The sequence below is a fragment of the Macrosteles quadrilineatus genome, unplaced genomic scaffold, assembly GCF_028750875.1.
Source record: "Macrosteles quadrilineatus isolate MER2022 unplaced genomic scaffold, UCM_ALF_1.0 Scaffold_8__2_contigs__length_117827958, whole genome shotgun sequence".
Taxonomy (NCBI): Eukaryota; Metazoa; Arthropoda; class Insecta; order Hemiptera; family Cicadellidae; genus Macrosteles; species Macrosteles quadrilineatus.
Genome location: NW_026542601.1, coordinates 102,917,672 through 102,941,743, shown reverse-complemented (window position 1 = coordinate 102,941,743; position 24,072 = coordinate 102,917,672). Strand labels below are relative to the sequence as shown.

General features: G+C 34.7%; 4 protein-coding genes across 7 annotated transcripts in view; 2 read left to right on the top strand and 2 right to left on the bottom strand.

Moving 5' to 3' along the window:
- The window catches only part of LOC129001817 (uncharacterized), a 30,214-nt gene extending 21,073 nt beyond the window's left edge, over positions 1–9,141 (top strand). Inside the window, exons 15-25 of the mRNA XM_054429262.1 lie at positions 26–160; positions 1,025–1,163; positions 1,949–2,246; positions 2,675–2,784; positions 3,420–3,488; positions 4,383–4,537; positions 5,234–5,392; positions 6,063–6,225; positions 6,953–7,063; positions 7,174–7,364; positions 8,793–9,141. Coding sequence (XP_054285237.1) covers positions 26–160; positions 1,025–1,163; positions 1,949–2,246; positions 2,675–2,784; positions 3,420–3,488; positions 4,383–4,537; positions 5,234–5,392; positions 6,063–6,225; positions 6,953–7,063; positions 7,174–7,364; positions 8,793–8,933 — 1,671 coding nt within the window. The 3' untranslated portion in view covers positions 8,934–9,141. The remainder of the gene's footprint in view (positions 1–25; positions 161–1,024; positions 1,164–1,948; positions 2,247–2,674; positions 2,785–3,419; positions 3,489–4,382; positions 4,538–5,233; positions 5,393–6,062; positions 6,226–6,952; positions 7,064–7,173; positions 7,365–8,792) is intronic.
- A 785-nt stretch (positions 9,142–9,926) lies between these two features.
- On the bottom strand, positions 9,927–13,420 carry LOC128999320 (uncharacterized). Its single transcript, XM_054425748.1, has 3 exons — positions 13,299–13,420; positions 12,742–12,966; positions 9,927–10,029 (listed from the first exon to the last, which is right to left on the bottom strand). Exons 1-3 carry the CDS (start codon positions 13,364–13,366, stop codon positions 10,011–10,013), a joined length of 312 nt encoding a protein of 103 aa, XP_054281723.1. The 5' UTR covers positions 13,367–13,420; the 3' UTR covers positions 9,927–10,010.
- Positions 13,421–13,890: 470 nt separating this feature from the next.
- On the bottom strand, positions 13,891–15,135 carry LOC129000627 (uncharacterized). Its single transcript, XM_054427589.1, has 3 exons — positions 14,741–15,135; positions 14,223–14,412; positions 13,891–14,033 (listed from the first exon to the last, which is right to left on the bottom strand). The coding sequence occupies exons 1-3, from the start codon at positions 14,975–14,977 to the stop codon at positions 13,891–13,893; spliced, it is 570 nt and encodes a 189-aa protein (XP_054283564.1). The 5' UTR covers positions 14,978–15,135.
- Positions 15,136–16,215: 1,080 nt separating this feature from the next.
- Positions 16,216–24,072, top strand: part of LOC128999699 (protein timeless-like) — a 47,859-nt gene continuing 40,002 nt past the window's right edge. For all 4 annotated transcript variants that reach the window (XM_054426332.1, XM_054426333.1, XM_054426331.1 and 1 more), the window contains exon 1: positions 16,216–16,411. The gene's annotated coding sequence lies outside the window, so the exon portion shown is untranslated. The remainder of the gene's footprint in view (positions 16,412–24,072) is intronic.

Here is a 24,072-nt window from a genome sequence, read left to right as displayed (position 1 = left end):
ACAACTATAACTTAACCATGTCTAGGTGTCTCTGTTGACCCAACACAAAGGTGAAATGGTACCAAACCGTGAATGTCAACATAACGGCAAATATCAACATACAATCGTGATGAAGAATGAGGGCCGTTCTACAGTACCCTTGAAGCTTACGGTAACTAAGGTATGTGTAGTATTAAAAAAAATAAAATCTTAACACGTCTTGAATCTTGAATGCTATGTAAAGTTCTACCATTAACTAAACTAGAGAGCTAGTCCTTACTTGACAGTTAGCTATGCGGGACAATGTGAACAAAACAATTTAGGACTTGGTGATGAAGATCTCGTAGTAACTGCCTCGTGTGGCGTTTTCAGGGTGAAATTAGGAATTCAAAATTGTATACATACATCAAACGTTAGGGTAATCTATTTTTAGAAAAATACTCATAAGAAGAATATAATGTAAACAATCAATAATTTTTTTAATCTTTCTCTTTGTTCTTCTATTATTTCTTAGATTTATCTTCATCCATACATTCAACAAATCGCCATGGTTACTCATCAGGTTATTACCCAATCACAGTTTACTATACATTATGTCGTCATCAGTTCCCAGATAATGAAATCTAGTACGACATACATGGACAGAAGTTTAAAACAGAGCAGACAATTTTCAGTGCAAATGTTGATGTTATCTGTCCATTTTATTTTCATCAAAGGAACTGTGATGTGTTAAAAAACAGTAATGTGGAGGGTTTGTTATATCTAGGTAAAGACCAAATTGTAAATATGGGTTGTTTGTTATGTAGAGGTAAAATATGCATTGTGTCTTATGGAGATTTCCAGGGTGTTAAAAAAAAAAATTTATATCAAGGAATTTGTCATATTGAGGTTCATTATATCGAGAAGAGTTTAAAGGAGTCCTGAGTTGGAAACCATGAGTTGACTTTCAAGCAAATGTTTTTTGATGTTGAGAAGCTGCTTGTGGCTAGGAATTAGTAGCAACAAGTTCTGGTCTTGTATTTGTCACCTATATCTGACCTTGTAGGTGACCCACGAGGAAGTTTTGTTCCATTTTGGAGGGAGAGAGAAGCAGACAGTGACAGTGATGGTGGATCCAGGTCAGATAGTCAAACAACCTGTGGTGTGTGAGATCCCTCCCATCTTTGCCCATCTTGAACCTCCAGGTAAATGGAGACTCAATAATATCATAATCTTAAGTCATGTTTTGTTTTTGTACATTTTCCATTTATTGTTTCAATTCAAATAGCTTCATTCATTTTTATGTACATTGTACAATAAATAATCACACAGTTCCAACAGGATTAAAACAGTATAACATAAGGAACTATTATAAAAACAATAAATACATACTGAATTTTAAATCTAGTAAGATAATGTCAACTATCCCAACGACTGAGGGAGGTAGAAAATTCTTCAAAGTATAAATTACTAAATTTATTAAAAACTCTTCGTAAATTTTTTTTTTATTTGTTTGGATACATTTCTTTTTTAATATTATCATACTAATATTATAAATGTGAAAGTTTGTGTGTTTGCCCCTTTAAAATGCTATTTATTTTTCCCCCTATACTGGCTATGTTAAACGAGATATGTGAATGGACATGCACATGTCCATAATATATATTTTTTAAGTTTTCAAATCACAGTAAAAAGCTTCATGTGGTCAAATGTGTCTTTCGATCTCAAGCGAGTTAAGATGTTCCTAGTATTATTTTCTATCAAAAGTATGCAGATATTAAGAATTCTTTTGTACTTTAAGTGTTAAATAGATATTGAGCTCAGAATATGGGATTCAACATAGCTAACACTATGTCTCGGTTCATCAGTTTAATTGCCTTTAGAAAGTGGTCTGAATCCGTTGTTAATGTTATGTTCTTCTTTAACTTTTCTTTTAACGAGTGAAATGGTTCCTGTGACACGTTTACAATAATCTTGATGTGTTTTCCAGATACCATCATTCCAGTAGAGGGGACAGTAGAGTTTCTTCTGGCCACTACTGACTTGTACCAGCTGAACCCAGTTGCACCTGTGAGGTTGGTTGCGACTCTCAGGCCCTACTTTTTCGGTGCTCCAACCACCCTGGCCGTACCCTCTGACTTGCCTCTGTACAACAACAGTGATCAGCCAGTGGTGCTCAGAACTTCTTCTGCGTTTGGTTACACTGTGCAACCTTCCTCTTTTACCGTCCCGTCCAACCAGACTTTTGTTGTGCATGTTGATACGGCAGAAACAAGAAACCCACTCAGGTAAATCAATTTGGTGAAATATTTTTACAGTTTATTTTGATTTACAATATTTTATGTTCATAGTGTACAAGGGACTATTATCTCGCTCAGACACCTCAGGACCTTTAATCAGACTAAAAGACCATACAGTACTACAGTTTGACCGATCAAATTTAATCTTTCCTTTGGAACAGTGTAAGAATGAGGTGATTTTACTTTTTTATTTACAGGTTGAGGGTTTTGAGTATTAGGCTACTTAAAATCAAATCAAATCTCTCTAATACGTCTCCAACGGGATCATATGAAACTGACAACAATTATTCTGTTCTGGATGTTCAACGTTTACAAGCAAGTATTTGAGTGCATAAACTCATAAAACCTAGTGTATTTAGTTTCTAAAACCCTTGATCTATAGTTTTGTTACATTTTACATTAATTTGTTTTGTCAGATGTGGAGAACTAACTCTACACACTGTCTTTCCTCCGGACATGCAGTCTCACTTTACCATCAAGCTACAAGAAGACCGACGCACCTCTCACTCATCAAATAACAGTCTGGGTAAGTATGACAATTTTTAATATTAAATAAATTTTGGCATTTACAGAATAGGGCAGATTAACATGCTTATTTTATGGATGTTGCCGCGATCGTGAAAGATTACAAATCCCTACGACGGAAAGATATGATCACCGATCGCAAAGCAAAAAAAACCATAACGGGATTCTCCAAAGGGTTTTTAATGTACTAGCAGGTATTACTATATAACTTTTACTTATTTTGAGCGGCAAGTTTTGTCGGGGAAATTTGGAATTTAGAACGTGGAAAACCTGGAACTGTCCTGAATTTTATTTTGATGGAAGGGTGGATGGTTTTTGTACCCTGATACAAATGTTCAACTGATACTTAAATTTTGCAAAACCCAATCACAATACATTATATATATATATATAATGTACATTATATATATATATATATATATATATAATGCATAGCCAGCTGTAAGTAATGTGGCTAGAACGGAATCTCTATTCCTCAAAACTTGTACAATTGCTTAACGCTTTATCGCTTTAGAGGCGAATGAATGAAAGAGGCGACACTAGCTAGTTGTGAATTTGATTGTTTGGTACATGATATGTAGGCCTACAACTTTCCCATGGACTCAAAATAGAGTTTAACCTAGTGTGATGTTTCAGCTACTCCCCACAGCTCAAGAGCCACTTCTCCAACATCCCCTGGCAGCAGTAGCAGCCTTGCTACGCCAGGTTAGTATCAGTAGTATTATTAATTAGTATATGCATTGGGGCTAGTGGCTATTATTTGTTTATGTTTATGGTCGACAGTGTTCCGGTTCTAATATTCGTAGAAAAAGCCATGACAAATGTAGCTATTAAGTTTTTTCCAAGGAATAAAGCTCAGTTTAGTAAAATCCAGCGGCAGTGTACCTCAGGTAAGATAAATTAACTGTATCCATAAATGAACGCCTAATCAATTACTTGGCTTCCCTTAAAGATATGACAACACTGGTATTTCATCTTAGTTTAGGCATAGACAAAAAGAATTAAATATAGACCGTCAGCTGTGCTGCGGTTACCATAGCTTCTGGCGCACACCGCTTGGAGTGCCATGTATTTACGGCGTACGCGCTACGTAAACTACAGCGGTGTGCGCCGGAACCTATGGTAACCATGGTAACCGCAGCATGGCTGACAGTCTATATTTAATTCTTTTTGTCTATGGTTTAGGACTCCTTCCAAAAGCCACTTGATGATCAATGTTTGTCAAAGCTCGTAACTATTCTAATCCTTAGTTTACCTTTATTTAAAATTAATTTATTATTAAGTAAATATTTACTTTTTGTCTAGTGTACAGCCTGACGATGGAAACCTAGTTTACGAAAGCGCTTGTGAATAAAACATGTTATTATATATTGGCCTTGTTGAACATTTAGTTATACATTTCATTACTAATCCTTAAGGTGTCAAACTCCGTGGTCACAATAGAGAAATAAACAACGCTTTTTGTTGTGTTTATTTAAAAGAGTAAGTTAAACAATAAAAATGTAATAACTTGCACATTTGTTTATTAAGGTTCATGCGTTGTTTTTTTTTTTTTATGTTTTTCCAATAAAAAGCTGTTGAATGTCTTTTGCTTGACAGTTGGCGAGCTGAAGGTAGCTTGTAGCCACAAACAGCTGGTGTGGGGAGGTTGTCATTTACATCAAAAAGTATTCAAAACATTTTGCATCAAGAACATGGGCCGTCACCGTGAGAAGCTGCGACTGACTGTCATGGACAATGCCAAGTGTTTTAAGGTGTGGACAGTAGTTGTTATATTACCTTCTGATATTTTAATAGAATATGTAACAACAAATCATAAAATTGACTCATTAGGGCAATACAGTGGCATGAGTGTGAAGCAAGGCTAAGAGTAGAAAATAACGTCCCGAAATGGACCATTTTTTGAAGATCAGTTGATAATAATTTTAACTACGATCACTATTTTTTTGACTCACCAGTCACCACAATTTTTTTGCCTAGATTTTTAATGCAGAAAGATAAAAAATATGTTTGGTCAAAATTTTTGGTGACTTTTTTCACGTTCATGGTGGTTTCTGACTGCACTTTAAACTGGTTTTAAAGTAAGAGGTTATAAACTGTTTTATTTTTGTACCATTTACTTCAATGCTTCAATAAATGTTACCCGCCATAAGTTGGGTTTCATAGAATTATGTGGATTTGTGTCCTTAGTATATGCAGATTGTAAAACCTTTATTTGAAACCTTAAAAAAAGTTGTAGGATTGATTGTGACTATAAGTATTAACGGCCAACCAACATTGAAGTGTTTACGAACAATAATTGATTTTTTGTCTAGTATAAAGAAATAATAGCTTTGTAGCTCTTTGACCTTGTTCAACATCTTTGACAGTTTGATTTATTTTGATCTCCGTGTATTCATGATCCTTGTGTAGTTTTATCATGTGAGTGTTTACAATGTAACATGCTACAGATTGTAAGTGATGAAGAAACCCTGCAGTCGGAGATCAAATTAAGTCTGCAGCCGATGGACAACAGGGAGATCAAGTTGGCAGTGTTGGCTACAGTACAAGGTCCACTGTGGGGACATCTCACTATCAGTAGAATCTGCAGAACTGTGGACAAGAATGTGGTGCGTTCTCATCTCTTGTTATGTGACCTGACTGAGAAATAGTGTTAGACTCTTTTTGGACACATGTTCCTTTAAGTTCTAAACCTAAACCAACTCGAACGGGGATCCCACTCGTCTGTGAGGACCATGAACGAGTCCGAGTCGTGAATTTTGTCAGGGAAAGTAATTGGATTGAACTGTAATTTTACCGTTAGTCCTTGCAACTCTTGATCTTTTCAACTGTTGATTCTACTTGTTACGTGGTATTGAAAGACCTTTGATTCTGGATACTTCATAACTTTTAATTTCGGATTCTCTCTTGAATGCGGCCTTGTCGTGGTAACATCATAATAATCTCATACATGAGTAGGGTGACATTGTGGTCATCTCCCACAGTGACATAAAGATCATCTGTGAGATGATGAGAGATCAGTGTAATACTCAATTATTCTAAAGAATAAAATCATATGCAACAAAGGTTCATAACAAACAAGGTTAAGGTTAAGGTTAAGGTTCATGACAACACACCGTGGATATAACCTCCCAACCAATGATTCGTTTGTACACTGGTTCTCAAAGTTTTCAACGAACAAGGAGCCAATGTTTCGGTCAAATTTTAGCATAATTTTTTAGATTAAATCAAATATAAAACCAGGAAACTGACTGTAAATGTCCTTTGTACTTGTTGCAGCTCCCCCTGTATGCTTTTGGGGGAAAGCCGACAGTGAACATATCTCAAGGGGTGTTTGAGGTTGATTCTCGTCAGTATCTCTTTCTTGATGAAAAGTCACTAGAAAGCTCAATTGCCTTGTCAAACAGTGGAGATAGCTCTGCTTTCTTCAGAATCACTGAAGGTTTGTGTACTCTGCTACTCTCATTACAAAAGAATGATTACTTGATATAATTTTGTTTTAAGTAATCAATGAGTTTGTAATCACAGATTGAAATACTGCCTTTATCATCCTTATGGATCAGCTGAAGACAATTTATATTTTAGTTCCGCCCAGTTTATGTAGAGGGTGAAACTTTGCATGCATGTTGTCAGTTAGACTATACTTAAAACCTCATAATTTTTGTAAACAAATCAAGAAGCTATAGGAATTTACATAAAATATTTTGCAAATTTTTAAAATTTTAAGAATTTTGTAACAAAGTTTTGGTTTAACTTCAAGGGCATAAATAAGCAAAATGGTACAAGTTTTAGATCTCTAAGTTGTGTGATGTTTGAGTTGCGTAATTTTTATAAAAGTTGTAATCCTGTCAAAAAACGGCATTTTTGTATTTTTTATCCCTTGAAACTCAAAAACCAAAAGAGATTTTAAAAAAAATACCCCCGCCGCAGCAAACCTGCAGACTTAGCGAATTTCCATTTGCCTGATTGGATTTACACTAAAATGTCTTCTTAAAATGCTGGGTAAAATAATACCTGACAAAAATTTCAGCCAAATCTGAAAGGTCAATGTCCAATTCATATGGTGAAATTGGTTGTTTTGGCATGGAATGATCCATAGTTTTGAACACTGAACGATGTTAGATTTTTTTATCTAGGTCTAATTTTCATTTGCTCATCATATGTTGCAGCCACCTTTAAATCCTCAGCTGGTCTGTCCATCTGTCCCCAGGAGGGTGTGTTACAAGCTGGCCAGACAGCTACCATCCGTGTAGGCCTTCTAGTCACTGCTCAGCGGCTAGGTAAACTATTATTACTACAGTATTCAACTTATGCTGTAATCAATATTTATAGGTTCATAAGTTTTGCTTTTGTCCTTGCTTTGCCCAGTGTAACCTACTTGTTTTTCTAGAGTACCTACTGAGACAGACCACAAGATCAGTGAGTGTGGCACAGCTGAGTATCCACCTGGGAGATGAGAGTACCAGACAGAGACTGCTGCGTACCAGAGGTCTCTATGGCGTGTTGTCTACTAGAGTCTCCCAACTGTCTTGTATCCCCTCTAAGCCCATCCCAGACCTGGACAAACTTGATGTGTCTGCGGTGAGTTCATTCATCACTAGGCTACTATATAGAAAGCTTTGATAACAACATGTATGCCTTAATTTGTAAACAGCGCACCTTAGGAATTTTACGTATAGTGTATTTTTACATTTACTATTAATTTGCATACATAAATTAAGTTTTAAAACATGACATACACGAAACACATCTGAGGTAGCAGGGAAATTCAGGTGTGTGTGTTTGGAATGTTAGGCAAATTTGGTAATACCCTAGGAAGGGTTTGATTTGACTGGGACCGGGGAAAATCTGTGAGCTGTACGTGATTCGAATTTATGATAATACTCTGAAAAAAAAAGGCCTGAAATCGACGATTTTTCTTGTTTAGCATCATCGAAAATAGCGATTGCACAGCAGGAACAATCATGATGAACCCTGGGAATATTACTGAATGTTGTCACAATGAAATCATCATGAATTTCGCTGTGATGGAATGATATGATCACCGTTGTGCCACGATCGTAAGAAACCACAATAAGTGTTGTCATGATCGCAAGAAATTATCACAGATATGCCGGGATTTTGAGAGACACTCACAACGTTTCTGCAATTCTAATGTTTCCGCGATTACAAGTAATGATTTTGGTCGTTTTAAATTTTAAGGATTAGGATATCAGATTTTAAATCCCTGACTTTTACTAATATCTGTAATTACCATAACCGAAACCAAAGACCAAGATAAAGTCGGAATTACTATTTCTATATGAACGCAAACATTAAATAACACTAGCATTGTACAAGTTAAAATGTGTATATTTTTTGTTTTTGTATAGTTATATAAAAATGGTTTATTTTTTAGTTGTCTCGATTCAAGTTTATTTCTCATAAAAATAAACCATTTTTATATTGCAATTTACGATCCAGAGTCTTATCCACCATGAAATTGTATAGTTATCGGTCAGTTTAATTCTTATGCTAACTTTATGTCACCATTTATATTACCGTAAGTTTTTTTTAGATTTTTGGTGCCAGTATTCAATTAAAGGGATAAGTTATGCTTATAAGTGGCCGGTTTTGCAAATTTTGAACTCTGAACCAGGAAAACCTGAATTAATTGACCTTGAATTTATTTTGATGGGACACAGGATACCCTTTGGGAGGTTCAGTTGGTAATACCTTGGCTTAGGGTAGTTTTGACCGCAAGGCACAGATGGTATTTATTACGTTTGTGAAGGGACTTTTTGACTTTTGTGAGGGTAAAGTTGCATACCCAATAATTTTTAACTTATTTTGCTAATTCTATTTCAGCCCCTATTATACAAAATATATAAATATCTTTAAAAAATTTACGTATAAACATTAAAAAAAACTTTTTGGATTATTACAATAAAAGTGCATTGACCTGTATTTGTAGCTTTGCTATTGTGTTCTATCCTATACCTAGTTCTTAATCTTTCTACCTTGTTCCAGACTGGTGCTGAGGATTTGTGGGAAGAGGACACCAATGAATGGGCAGTTGGGGTCTTAATAAACAGGAAGGCATTAGAAGCATTGCGTCTGGACACTTCAGTGGACTTTGTCGATTTGTCCACAACCATGTCCAAGCACTGAAGTTGTTCACACCTACTTACTGATGGGGCGGGTCAAATCTCAGTTGATTTTTTGCCTCTTAGATTAGCCGCCTCCACTCTTCTCTATCCTCCGCCATCCGGATTTCTCTTCTGCATTGGATCACATCATTTTTGTCTTCATACCATCTTAGTTAAGGCCTACCCAACAGACGTCTTCCTGTAGGTACGGCCTCACAAACCTCCTTCAGTCCTGTCTCCGAAGTACATGACCTAGCCAACTAATTCTTTTGGCTTTTATAAGCGATATTATGTCACGCTCTTTATATAGGGCACGCAGCTCTCTATTTTTCCTTATGCGCCAAACTCCTTCTTCATAAATTGGACCAAATATTTATGTCTAATCTGTTTATTTATATCTAAGTACCTTATTTTCAAACACCGTCAAACGTCCTTTATTTCTTTTGGAGAGGACCCATGTTTTACTTCCATACAGTAACATTGGCTGTATAATGGTCTTGTATATTCTTAAATTTGAGCATCTTGATAAAAGTTTGGATGAAAAAAGTTTTGTTACAGGCCCCAAGGCTCTTATTGGCATTTGCTAGTTTACTTTGTATCTCCAGATCTTCCGAATTTGAACTATTGACGGTAACTCCTAAATATTTAAAGATCTCCAGACAATTAATTGAATAGTTGGCAATGTTGAAATTTACGTCTCTATTGTTAGCGTATAGGCCAAAACGTTCACACCTAATAGTTTTTTTTTACAAGTTTAAGAAATGACTGAATATTTTGCAAGTTAGTGTTACTGTTAGTTTTTTAAAATGTATATAAAATGTTATTTAATTCTATTTCATAATACCTTTTCCCTAAGTAAGTTTTAAAAGTTGTTGACCAATAAATAGTTCAACATTATTTGTTTTTTTTTATATGATAACTTACCCTCTTTGCTTATAAATCTCAAAATAATGCGGCCTATTTAATATTAGGTTGTTATATTATCATCACATATTTTTATACATAATAAATAAACTTATTTTTTATTTTTCAGTTTATAATTTTACAAATAAAAATATAGTTACAGTTCCAAATGGATCCTCAGTGATTCTTCGAATAATCATATACTGCTTCGCCATCTAAAAAATGTGTAATATTAATAGCTTAACAGTTGACTACTGTTTCTAATGTTTTTATTCAGATACTAGCTGTGTGCCCGTTCTACACACGGGGATCTTATAGTGGTCAGTTGAAACCTTCCTATATAAAGAACAGCAGTTGGTTTGCATATTTTCAGATATGCTGGCCAAACTATTATATATATAAACAAATACAGTATCTGACAGTTTCAAGTAAAAAGAATGTGTAATAGATCTATGAGGGGTATACTTTCATATCTGATGGCACAAACAACCAAATGAGTAATATTGATTATTTGTTTGTTTAATTTGATATATTGTTCGGTTAGTTAGGTTAGGTCAACCTGACCTAACTAACCAAACGATATATAGTTAAAATGCTATAGCTCAACCTCGCTATTAAACACTCAGGTTGAAAATTTCACTATCAAAGGTGCTCTTGTCCTGTCCGTACGGAACACTGAGTAATATGCACTACCAACTTTATGAATAATTGTTTAGGCCTATGAACCCACGAGATGGGCAATTGGTCTAGGCTGTATGGTCCAGCGAGCAGCACGTAGCGTTGAGAACTGAGAAGACACATTGGAAAAGTGATTTAAGCATAATCCGTAAACCTCTGTTCTGTTACAATCCCCCACTGCAGTTGTCACTTAACACTTTACACAACCCCCATTGAAGTGCCGTCAATGAGTTGAAACGTTTTATGTAAGCTATTGATAATGCTTAAGTAAAAAATGTAAGTTTCCCAGCCATATACAACACTGATTCAAGGTCTTATTCCTGGAAACAAACGGTCAAATGAAAAAAAAAACAATCAATGTTTTTGTGGTTCAAGATTAAATCGAAATAAAATCCACAAAATACTTATTAAAAATCAAATATTATAATTAATTTAGATTAAAAAACATTTAATTGGTTGTCAGACAATTTAAATAAGATAATTTGTCATAATCATTCTAAAATTGACTATAAAGAGTCTATTAGTAGTAATTATAATCTTCAAAATAAGATCTGGGGTAACATTCTAAAAGCAAACACTTATCAATGGTTACATGGAAATTGTTTCCATAGGAACAAATTAATTTTACATTTGAATTGTTGAAACATAAGTGAGAGACAGTATTTTAAAACAATAGATTTGTTTGATAAATTTAATGATTCAAACAGGAAATGAGTTACAAGTCACAAGATGTTATAGCAATTGACAATGAAGAATGGAAGAATTAGCAATAGAAACAGCTTTAAGTAAGAAACACCTCAGAAATGTGAATCACAATGAAAATGATGAGATAGCCTAGGCTTCATGAAATCAACATCAGTTTGCCGTCAAGCAACCAAAGGTGATTACCAATAGCAGAGGCAGAAAGTATACAAACACTCTAGGGACATTGATAAATGGAGGGGGAGAATTTTTGATTGGAGTAAGACGTTAAACCAACCTTCAAGATGAACAGAAACAATTTGTGACAGAAGAGAACAAACATGAAGATATGCAGAGCTGCAGATTATGAAGAAAGAATTAGCAAAACGAGATTAAGAAATGTATCCAAGATAAGAATTTTAGGTAACTAGTATTATTGTATTTAGGGTTAGAACTCTTTGTATTCATACCGAGTGAGGTGGCATAATGCAATCTCACATTCGGGATGTCTGACTATCAGACTGGCCATTCCGAAGAAGTTTGTACGGTTTCTTTCCTCACTTAGGCAAATGCCGGAATGGTTCCCTCAAGGGCCGTACCCCGCCAAACATAATGGAACTCTGTTCTAATTCTGTTTGGTTTAACAAACCCCCAAGTTGATGGATAACCAATAAATAAAAACTTATTTTTCACTATTCTTGTTTTGTATTCTTTATTAGTTTAATATATGGATAAGGACAAAATATAAGTATTATTTTTTCCAATTGATAAAAAGCTGCAATTTAAAAAAATTATCAAATATATCCTCATAAATGGAATGCATTCTTTAAGAACCAACAGTACAAAAGTCAATGGTTGAACTAGCAGAAACTTCGCAGACCAGTTTGTACAAATACTTTACAAAAGTTTCAAAATGCTCTCTCAATCATCCTCAAAGTTATTAAAAATCATTCTTTGCAAAGCTTCCAACCTGTAGTAATCCCGAACACCCCCACCTTAGCATATTTTCATATCCCTACCCAAATTTTCACAGGTATGCTAATTCTAAGGTTAGCTAAATTCAGATACTTTTAAAAATAATTCTTCCAGTATGCTATATTATGAAAATGTAATTAGGAATCTGAAAAGTTTTTTTCTGCTTCATTCTAGCTTGGATAAAACAAACTCCCTTAGTAGATTTGTCATCCTTATGGTTAAGCTTAAGAACATTTTTTTGTTCCGTCCGGGCTGCTAGGATCCTGTTTTTATTTCCAATTTTGTATCTTCTTGGTAATTCAATTATTTGAAACCTTGTTTAACCAAATCAAAAGATTTAATCATAAACAATAACTCGTCCCCTAGTTTAATCAAACAATAAATTACAAATCATGAAATTGGCCAAAAATAAAAAAAATATAAACAAAATGTCAACTCTAGCGCCCAGTGTCACCAACCTTAGGCACAAAAATTACCTAATATTTCAATGGGATGAGAATTCTACTTATGTTAGCCATGATTCTAGTAACCAACTATTTCATTTCTAATGGTCACTCAAATTTTTATCGCTAGATTTAAAAATTATTTTTCACCTATTGGCAATTTGGTATGTAGTAACCATTGGGTCTGAAAATTGCAGTTCTTTTTTCTGTGGTTGGATTTTCATTGGAGACTCTGGCATGGAACCTGTGTAGCCCGGTGTTTTCAAGTCATACGGCAGACGCAATCTGTTCTGATCTGCCAAGTTGAGGATTTTCTCAGTGAATTCCGGTAACAGTTGATTAGTTACAGCTTCATTTGATATGTTTTGTGCAGCCCTACAACAAAAGATAAATAAAATCTTTATTTTTTTCAGAACCAACAAATAATTTCAATTGTTTTACATTCAGCAAAAAGTCCTCAATTTTATAAAAAAGGCTTTGTAGCTCTCTCCGTATACTCAAGAGTTTCTGACCTGGAGAAGATAAGGTGAAAATTTAAAAGAGAAAGTTATGTTTATCATGAAGCTATTGAATTCTAGAAGAAATTTATTCTAAAACTATTTAATCTAAAGCTGTTAAAATGATTACTGTAATCATGAGTTATTTTGAAAATCACCATAATTTAATCTGGTATATTTTTAAAATTAACCATGATTACTTGTACTCACATATTTTTCTGCGCCAATTCTGAAGTAGAGTCACCTACAGCTTGGGTGTGATGGTTATCTCTATTCATCACTTTATCACAAACTCTTTCACAGTTTTTGTTTTCTTCACCTTTTGTGTTCAGTTGGACCTTGTAACAAATTAAAACAAAAAGTGTAGTTCAATATACAATTGAGTTTCCCTTGGCAAGACCTATGTCTAAGGATATTGTACTTCATTTTATATAAAAAAAAAAAAAACTTGTATTAGTCTACCATTCTATCCACATAGAAAATAAACTAATAATGTAGAGTTCTTAAATATTTATTCATGGTAAATCTTATTACATCTGACTCAGTGTACCGTATAAACCGGTCCGCACAACGATAGTCATTTTTGTTTAGGCCGGCCAAAAAGTTTTAATTTGTAATGTCTTGTGTAAATTTAGATGTTTTGTGTGTCATTGTGTGTACGTGGAATTCAACGACCAATGCTTCAACAGTAATAATTAACCAGACAGAAGATTTGACAATGGGGCTGTTTGCCCCGAAACTGTAGTCATCAAATAAGACGACTTGGATTGAAGACGTAAATAAGGTATTAAACCTATTATTTTTAATACTCTCCATCTCTCTCTCTATCTTCTAGCTCCTCCACTTCTGCCCCAACTTCTCCAACATCGTTGCAGACACTATCCCACCATCTCTTCTTGGGCCTTCCTAATGCTAATTTCCCTTCTGGCTTTCCTATGCTTGCTTCTTTTAATAGTGAACCAATAATAATATTCTTTTATTTCTATTTCCATATGGAATAAAATATGCTTTTTTCTCACTAAACCAACTCGAAAATTATCTACTTTCCAGATATTGAAACAAACTACACATAAAATGGGAATCTAAGTTACCGTGTACAAAAAATATGATTTACATGATCAGGGAGTTCCACACTGTTTGGTATATCCTGTCTCTTCATCACACCACATGTATCTTTGCTTGCTACTCCCCATGTTGTAGAGTACGTGAAGTCAATGACCTTCTCTCGTATCTCGGGATCATTGATGTCGTCAAGGGAGATTTCTGGACATTTGTAGACTCGGGGGCGAGTTAACCGGGCACGTCCATCATCTTGTGGTAGGTCCTTGAACATTAAAAATATTATGGTCAATTCAGTATAAATTAATTTTCATATATACTAGGGTGTTGTAAAAAATGATAGGTGTGTTGTGTTAAAAAAGTGTCATTTTGGTGTAGCCATCATTAGCTCAGCCAGTTTTGTTTACATGTTCAAACAGCAATGTTGGTGTTTGTTGCCAATTAGGTTTTCTATTTTAACCTAAAAGTTCCAAACCGGTTGGATTGTAAGAGGTGATTGATCCTAGGTTAGGTTTTCACTCAAACACACCATGTTCATGTCACCACAATTCACAATAATTACATGAAAATATATGTTGAATTTCACATCTTACCGGTTTAATAAGCGGTTGACGTGGGTCAGTTTGAACAATCGGTTTTGGTTGTAATAAAAAGTCGAAGGGTGTCAAACAATCTCTTGATAACTGTGTCAATGTTTCATTATTTCTGTATACAGGATCAATTCCTTTTGTATCCCCAACTTCAAAATGTCTATCTTTAGGCCATTTCTTGACACCCCAGCCAGTTGCTTCTGGCCATTTGAAATCTTCATTGTAACTTGATGTGAACATCGCCTGGATTTAAAGTTAAATTAATAAACACAAATAATACAATATACAAGCTGTCAAGTTTTAGTACATTGAATAATATGTAGTTAAGTATGGCCAATCATAATTTAGAATTGTAAAGAAAAAAGTGTAACCATTTGCTGCATATGTCAAGCTCATGAAAACAACAACTTCGACTTGTAAATGTTTTTGGAGTTACTACAACATATGGCAAGAACAAGAAATGATTTCCAGGTGTTAAGAAAATATTTTGTGTATATTGACAGAAAAACCTTACAGGTTGTGTTTAGGATTGTTTAATAAAACAAAATTAAAAAATACTGGTTTACTTATGCTTTGATATTGAGTATGGTCTTCAGTCTAACAGAACTGATGAAGATATTCCATTTGGACATTTGATCATTGCTGTGTTTTATTTCTATAGATTACTAATGGATAAAACACTTCTCATAAATTAACAAAGTTCTTGAGGCTTTGGGTGAAGATCTTGAATAATATACGAGAATTTCAGAGTGCTATGCTCATACCCTATTCCAAACCCATCTTTTCCAGAATCTGTGTCCTGAAAATGTGAAAATCCAAACAGATGTTGAATGAGTTTTTCTGGTATGATTAAATTAAGCATCTTACATCCAACCCAATTACTTAAAAGTAATATGTATAACTATTTCTAACTCTGTACACAGAATAGATAAGAAGATTTGTTTGATCCTATGTTGCCTGTGCACTGATACTCCATCATTAATAAAGTATAAAAGTATAATTTTAAATGGCAACTTTTCTGGCTTGAGACTGAGCCAGAAATATCTGAATGGGGATAGCAAAATGCTCACGTATTATTTCAGACTTAAATTATTTTCTGTGCCGAATTTAATCTAATTTAGTTTACCTTTTTTGGAAATAAAGTTTATGTTCATAATTGTTGATCATTTTTGATTGTAGCTTGAAAAAACACTATGGAAAAATAGTATTTTTTTTATTTAATTAGTCTGTGAACATTTTGATTTACATTTTTACAAGAGATCTATAACCATTGATTAAAACTCTTCTAAATAAAACCAATTTCTAAGCGCTAGCGGATAGGCTATACCATAGATAAAACACTTTCCATATTTGAATAGCGCGGGCTTTTGCCAGCTACGTCAGCTGCGCGTGTTTGCAAACAGCTGATTCACTGATCAGTCTCCCCCCCCAGTCTGTCTGTCAGTCACGTTGTTATTACACGTGATCCAGCCCAGAGCTTTGTTATTGTTCCTCATTACTGGAAGATTTCAAGTGTGAAACCTTAAGTTTTCTATTAACTAATTTACTAGTGATGCAAGTTAGTGTATTAGTGAAATAAAGCACATTTATTTCTCTTAAACATCTTATGTCGACCATATGCGCCGAAAGCGGAAGAAAATCCAGTTAATCATTGTTTTCAACCCGTCTTAAAAGGTAGGCCAAACATCACTATGTTGTAGCTAATTAATTAGCCTAGTTCACTCTTGTCTGTTGTTATTATTTTCCTATTTTAAATATGTAAGTGTTTTGGATATGTCATGCATGATAAAACAGAAGTACTAACGTGTTGGTGTGCCAAGTGGAAGGGTAGAAAAGGTCAATAAGGGCGTATTTAATGTTATCTGACGCGCGTACAATGAATTAATTAGGCCTACACGGGACCGGCTATAACAATGAGGATATATTGTGTATTGTATAAAACTTATCAAGTTATAGCACTATTTGAACCAATACTGACACCTTATGAAAGAAATCATCAGTGGTGTTATTTTCGTAGAAACCCAAAGAAATGTCCATCCCCCTCTGTGTTGTAAAATAACTTGCTTTCCCCATTGTAAGGTTAGCCCTCAAAAGCGTTGAAGAATAATTTATAGAGCACCACTGGAGAACCAACTTAAGTTAGGTCACTTATGGCAATACAGTAGGTATAAATTTAAAAAAGTCCCAACAAAAATGTTCTATATTCTCAAGATTCTTTAGTAGATTATGCATGACACTCTAGAAAGTGACATACCTAACTAACCTAGGTAACTTTACCTTGCTATGTAATGTCTAGCAGTTCCTATACTACAATTAAAAATGTTTATCTTAAAATGCTAAGGTTTTTATAAGTTGCCTCTAAACTTTGTCTAGCTAGGTGTTAGAGTTGTCATAACTTAGTGCTTACATTGAAATCTGAAGGTTATATACTGTTTTTTTCCTATTTTCTAAGCTAAAATTGACTCTAGACCATGTCATAGTTTTTACCAAACAGACTAAAATAAACATTTTCCTGGCATAATTGTACTATAACTTATTATACAGTGTGTAAATTAAGTATTGAAACAAATCTGTATTTTAAAAACCGAAACAGATAGAGATATTCTGTTTCTTGCAATAATTGTAAACAAAGGTTCCGCAATTTTTTACATCAAAAATAATTTTTTACCCCCCTAATAGGGTAGGCCCTAGTGGGTAGGGGGTGACTAATTTTTTTCTAATGGCAACCCCTATTGAGTGACCCCTTATTTTGAAGGGTTTGTCAAAAGAAACACATTGACGCAAATCCGAGGTGAATATCTCACCTCTAGCCAAAATGGCAGGCATTCCAAAATTTGATTTTCTGTATGGGAAAAAGCACCAATTTCACCAATAATGGAAAGAAATAGCCTATGTATTTTTTAAACCGAAATAGATAGAAATATTCTGTTTGTGGAATTGATTGTTAACATAGGCTAGGTTCCGCAAATTTTTACATCAACAATATTTTTTCAACCCCTTTAAGGGGGTTAAGGGGGGGGGGTTGGGGTGACTTATTTTTTTCAATAACAACCCCTATTGAGTGACCCCTCATTTTGAAGGGTTTGTTAAAAGAAAAACAATGACGCAAATCCGAGGTAGATATTTCACCCCTAGCCTAAATGGCAGCCATTCCAAAATTTTATATTTGTAAAAAAACACCCATTTTGGAATATCCTCCATTTTGGCTAGGGGTGAGATATTCACCTCGGAATTGCGTCATTGTGTTTCTTTTGACAAACCCTTCAAAATGAAGGGTCACTCAATAGGGGTTGCTATTTAAAAAAATAAGTCACCCTCTACCCCCTAACCTGTAAGGGGGGTTAAAAAATATTTTTGATGTAAAAAATTGCGGGACCTTTGTTAACAATTATTGCCACAAACAGAATATTTCTATCTATTTCGGTTTTAAAAATACAGATTTGTTTCAATACTTAATTTACACCACTGTATTAAAGTGTTTTGGTATTTTCCTGGCTTATATAAGTTATTGTATTGTTATACACAGTATGCCTAATTACAATTTATGTGAACTTTTATATACGGTAACCCATTAGTGTTGGTTATAGCCTACCTACTGTTATATCAATCTTTTGATGCTATACTACGTTTTTTTAATCAAATAAATCCTACTAAGGTGTTTGTTGTCAACTTAACAAAGTTTGTAAAGCTTTGTAAAATAGCGTTTGCCACAGATTCCAATGAGCAGAGCGCCAGAGGGTGAAGAGTCGTGCTCAAAAAGTGGGGTCATACGATATTTAAATTTTGGGCTGAAAAATACCGTAATAATTCCACCAAGTTTCCTACAAACAAACTCAAACTCAATGCGGTTTGTTTTGTATAGCTTAGCTATGTATGTGGAAGAGATGATAGTATAAATTACACAGTATTTTGAAAGGCTAAAATCGGGTTGGTATCTGGCTCCGGGGAGTGGGACTTGCAGAGATTTTCCCCTCAAACCTCATATTTACAAGAAAAATCCCTTCATTAAAGAAAAAGAGTGGTGTCTTCATCATAAGCCACGTATACATCAACATAAACATTGTGCATTGCCAACGAATTTGAAATAAATGTTTCATTAATGAACAAATGAAAAAAGACAGGGTATAGGCATATAGGCCTATGGTATCCCTTATGTAGCCTTAACTGGTAAGAACAATAACCTATTTTTTCCAACAAGAGAAATAACTTAAATGTGACATTTTAGTGACATTTTTAAGTAAAAATTAAATCAGGCAATGTGAAGCTCGCTTAGTAACACAACACAAACCACACAACAATACCAATACCTAATGCCTAGTGTGTTGTTATATCTTAGTACATTTGCTGAACGGAGGTACTACTAAAACTTATTTTATTCCATGGGAAGGATTGCGAGAGACTCAGTCAACAACATGTGCTATTTCTACCTTTACAATTACCTAAAAAGTTGTTTCTTCATTTTGTTTGAGTTAAGCCTCCGAATCACTGATCAAAACGTGTACTGGTGAAATTACCTGCTGTCAAGTGATCCTTTTGACCTTGAAAGGCGACCGGTTTCGATCCTCACGGGATCATCTTCAGGCGGACGTCGTCATCGTCTTTTCGTTCTTGCGAACACGTCGTTTTTTAAAAAACATTGAGGTAACAGTTTTTAACATTTAAAACACAAAAAACACAACACGAAAAATGGCCAATAACTATTATGGTACCGATCGGTGGAGCGGCGTGCGACACGGAAGTTGAGTCTAGACGCGTTTTTTAAAAAACGACGTGTTCGCAAGAACGAAAAGACGATGACGACGTCCGCCTGAAGATGATCCCGTGAGGATCGAAACCGGTCGCCTTTCAAGGTCAAAAGGATCACTTGACAGCAGGTAATTTCACCAGTACACGTTTTAAAAAGTTGTTTAGGAACTGCAGACTTAAATGACAAAATAATGATTCTTATACAGTTTACTATTGGCACTATTGGTCAATAAAATATTGATCTTTCTCTCCCACAACCATGGCATTTCGCGGTCACAGAGTCATCATCATCATCGTCTCCCGCGTTCACGGCGACATCGTGGATTCGTGATCGTCTCCCGTGGTCGCGGCAAAATCGTGTTTTTTCGCGCAATCTTCGTGACGCTTTCTGCGATTTTCATCCATATGTGTGCTGTAGCTTATTTTACACTGGTCGGATCCTTCTTTATTTTGCTTTGAGGCATTTGTGTACACATATCTGAAAAAACAAGCACGTGTCGTTGATGAACGGTTTGGAGAATGTAGATGAAGAACAATTACAATTTTGTGCCATAGCATTCAAAGTGTATTCAATAACGTGATTGAAACTGAATTACGATTTCTGACACAAACGATACAAGTACTGTAGACTAAGGGTATTAGTGGCCACACTACACATCAATGTCGCTCTCATTAAGTTTACAATATTACTTCGTTGTCTTAGTTAATCACTAAGTTTTACAGTATAATGAACTAAGTAGCCCCCATTAGACGAACAATATCGATAAGCGTTGCTATACCATTTTCCCTGTCTCTAATTGTGGTGGAAACATTCTGAATATTATATAATCTATCAAATAACATTGTTAGAGTTAATTACAAGAAAATGCCATTTACCGTATTAAATAACATCTAAAATCGCCCTAATGTACCGTAGTAAAAACTTTAGTTTCAAATTTGGCAACGGTGTTTTTATTATTTTTTCCCAATCAATTTCGTCCTAATGTTCATAGCCAGTGTTTTTGCATTATGGTATCTCAAGATCAAGCTATTACGGCATAAATATTTCTCTAATTTTTCACATTGTTAACGTAAATTACATTTTGCAAACGGAAGGAATTTTTTTTTAAAGATGTTTTACTTTTCTTCGTCAGTAAAATTCACATAGAATTGGGTAAAACAACGTACACTACCCACTAACACAGTGGCCAATATGTCATACACACGCAGGAACGCAGTTAGATATGTCAAGAGGGAATTTTATCATGTCGTAATATAATGACAATATTGCCGAGGCTCGCTGACGTCATCACGACGTCGGTCACGTGGCCACACCACGTGATGCCTTCTGATCAGATGTACTTGACAGGTCTCTGTTTTCCTTTTTATTTTCCTCTTTGTCTACGGACGTTCGCTTGGATTCGGAATTGTTGTATAAGTGATTATACAGTCTTGAATCATTATTCCTCGAGAGAGATAAATGAATTGAAAATATAAATTAATACTCCTAATATATTGGGATCATTTTCATCATCTTTCGGCATCATTGCACTTGCATGTAACCTGATTATTAATCTGCAAACTCTTTATTGTAAATAGATTATAGTTGTATATTGTTTAATTTATTGTATATTATTGTTTGTTATTATTTGAAATCTAGCTGTCTTGATTGTTATTATTAACTACATTGTGAAAAAATTGTGGAACCGTTGATAATAAATAAAAAATGTTTAGGTTGAAAAAGTAAAATTAAAGGATAGTACCCATGACTATGAGTTAATGAGTATCTCAAGTAAATTATATTAAGTGTACATGAGTACAGAATAATGCGAGTATTTTCTCAAACCCTAGTAAATCTTACAAAGATATAATTAGCTATTGTTTGTAACTCCTGTGTTAACTCAACGAGTTCTGAAATGAAATAAGAAGGAATTTATGCAGATTAGGTGCATGTGTGATTACAAAAAATGAAATAGACAGTTTGTATGTAATTTAATGTACAGTTTGTCTATTTCATTTGTAATCACCCTGTACAGTATATTTGAACTTAAGAGAGCATGAGGGTGCTTCACAGGGGAAAACAACTCGAGTTTAAGGCGTCACGAAAAATCTGTAAAACCGAAACCGGCAAGGTTGATGGTTTACGTATTTTATTTTAGCTATACATTTTCGGAACCTAAAAGCAAGATCATTATTTTAAATAATGTATTTTAACGCCAGATCAATTAAACTATCTTGAGTTTAGTAGGCTAATGGTTTCCATACTTTATTGGATGTCAGGCAGTGGCGTCATTTCACCAAATCCTTTGGGGGGGCAAACACCGGGGGGAATGGGGGGTATGGAATACCACTCAGCAAACAAGGGGGGTCCGGGCCCCCCCCGGAAAATGTTGCAGTTTTGATACAAAAAAAGAGGGGTTTAAGCTTATTTTAATTGTCAAAAGCACTTTAAATAAAAAAAATTGTAAAATTTATTTAAATTTAGGCAGAAAGTTAATGAAACTAAGAATTATTGACAACAGACAGAAACACAATAATTTTATGATGGTAAGTTAGTCATCTAAGAAACGTGATCAATAGTTCCATGATGTATTAATTTATGTAAACTACTAATTTATGTAAACTCAAAATGTGCTATCCAAGACAATAAAACAATAATAATTTTTGTTTCAAATTACTGTACAAGAATATACAGATTTTTGTCTGCTGTGCTTTCTAGGATTTGACAGGAGAAAATATTTGTATATTGGCTAGTACAGCATATTTTTTTTCTCTAGCCCAGGATCCAGGGGGGGCAGATGCCCCCCCTGCCCCCCCCCCCCCCAAATGACGCCCCTGATGTCAGGACATCTGTCGTAGGCCCACCGTATTGATTTCTCAATCAGCCAAGTTACGAAACACTAATGAAACAAATCATAATTGTTGTTCTATAATCAAAAAATACCCCCGCCGCAGCAAACCTGCCGTCTAAGCGAATTTCCATTTGGCCGAATTGATTTTCAATTGATCTATTTAAATAGCATTGGGTTTAACGAGTACCTAGGTTTGCTGCTACAAGGAAACTAATAAAGTAGTGTGTTTTTAGTAAAATATTGATAGCTTACTATAAAATAAATACATTTGCCAAGTTTGATCAAAATATATCCATAAACAAGCAAACTACAACATTTTACAATATTCTCCATAAGAATAACATGGGAATTTTAAATTTACAATTTTTTTAGTTTTCTCCGTAACCAATAACCGTACAAAAACACTTTGATATACTGAATTGTTTGTTTTTTTAAGCTCTTTAAGAAGGTTTGGAGAAAAATTGGGAAATTTTGTGTTTTGAGGGCAAAAAGTGAGAAAAACCAATTTTTACCCCATAAAACCCCCCCTAAAACCCTGTTCCCATGGTCCGATCATGCTGGATCGCGAACTCATTCAAGTTTATCCTGCCTTACACCTTCAAACCAAATTTCATCAAAATCGGATAAAAATTACTCAAGTTATCGTGTTCACGGACACATATATATATAAATCTATATATATACCTATATATATATATATATATATATACATATATAAAAATTTGAACGAATGGTGTTTTTGGCCTCTGGGGACATTAAAATGAAAAAGTAAATCGGTCCCGGGCCTAAGTCTTACCATGAGACCTACGGTAATAGCTACTTCCCTATAGGGAAATTCGCTAATAAGTAGAAGTAACTAATATAATGGTTTAATTACCTTCATGATGTCAAAACTACTAAGTAGAAGTACTATAAATGGGAGCAAGCATGAGCGAGTTTGTCTAGTGGTACTTCGGTCCCGGGTTCAAATCCCACAAATCACCAATAGATGTGTTATCTTTGTGACAATGCAGCAACGATCTAGGCATTGCCTGAGGTAATTTGTAAAACAATTCCGGCTAGGGGAGGGCTGGGGTACGTTCTAGGATGTGAAAATGGGACAAAAACGCATTAAAATCACATTTTAAGGCCATGAAGCACTGTTCAGAAATTCATACGGTGATGATGCATTCTGCAACTTACAAAACAGCAAATAAACCCACAAACTGTAAGCCACACTCATTATTGCCAGTTCAATTGTTTTATGCCAATAAGTTTACATGTAAGTTAGTTCTTTCCGCTTTTGACATCTGTTGTTGTTGTTGCATGTTTATCGTATCTCCTTTCCGGAGCGGTAGCGGTGCGATATACCATACTTATTTACGTCTATTAGGCATACGTCCTCGCGCTTCACATGAAAGTTTGCCTGCGGACTGCGGTCCTAAGAAGGTGATATTAGCGTTTGGTAATAAAAAAAACAATGTTAAAAAGTTATTACAAAAATTATGGTAAATTGTCTGCAGTGAGCAATTAAAAAACTTCACTATACGGTTATTTCACTCCGCCTAGGTAGTAGGTCTGTGCCTAGTATGTTGTCATCGACTATTTACGCCGTGGCAGTGCTGATTTGTATTTCTTGGATTTCATTCTATAACTCTTTATTTACCTTCGCCGACAATCCAATTTATAAAATATCTCATTTAGTTATTTAATTTATTGATTTATTTGTTCCGAGAGAACGCAAAAATATCGAACTGATTGGGCAAAAGTATTAGCTCA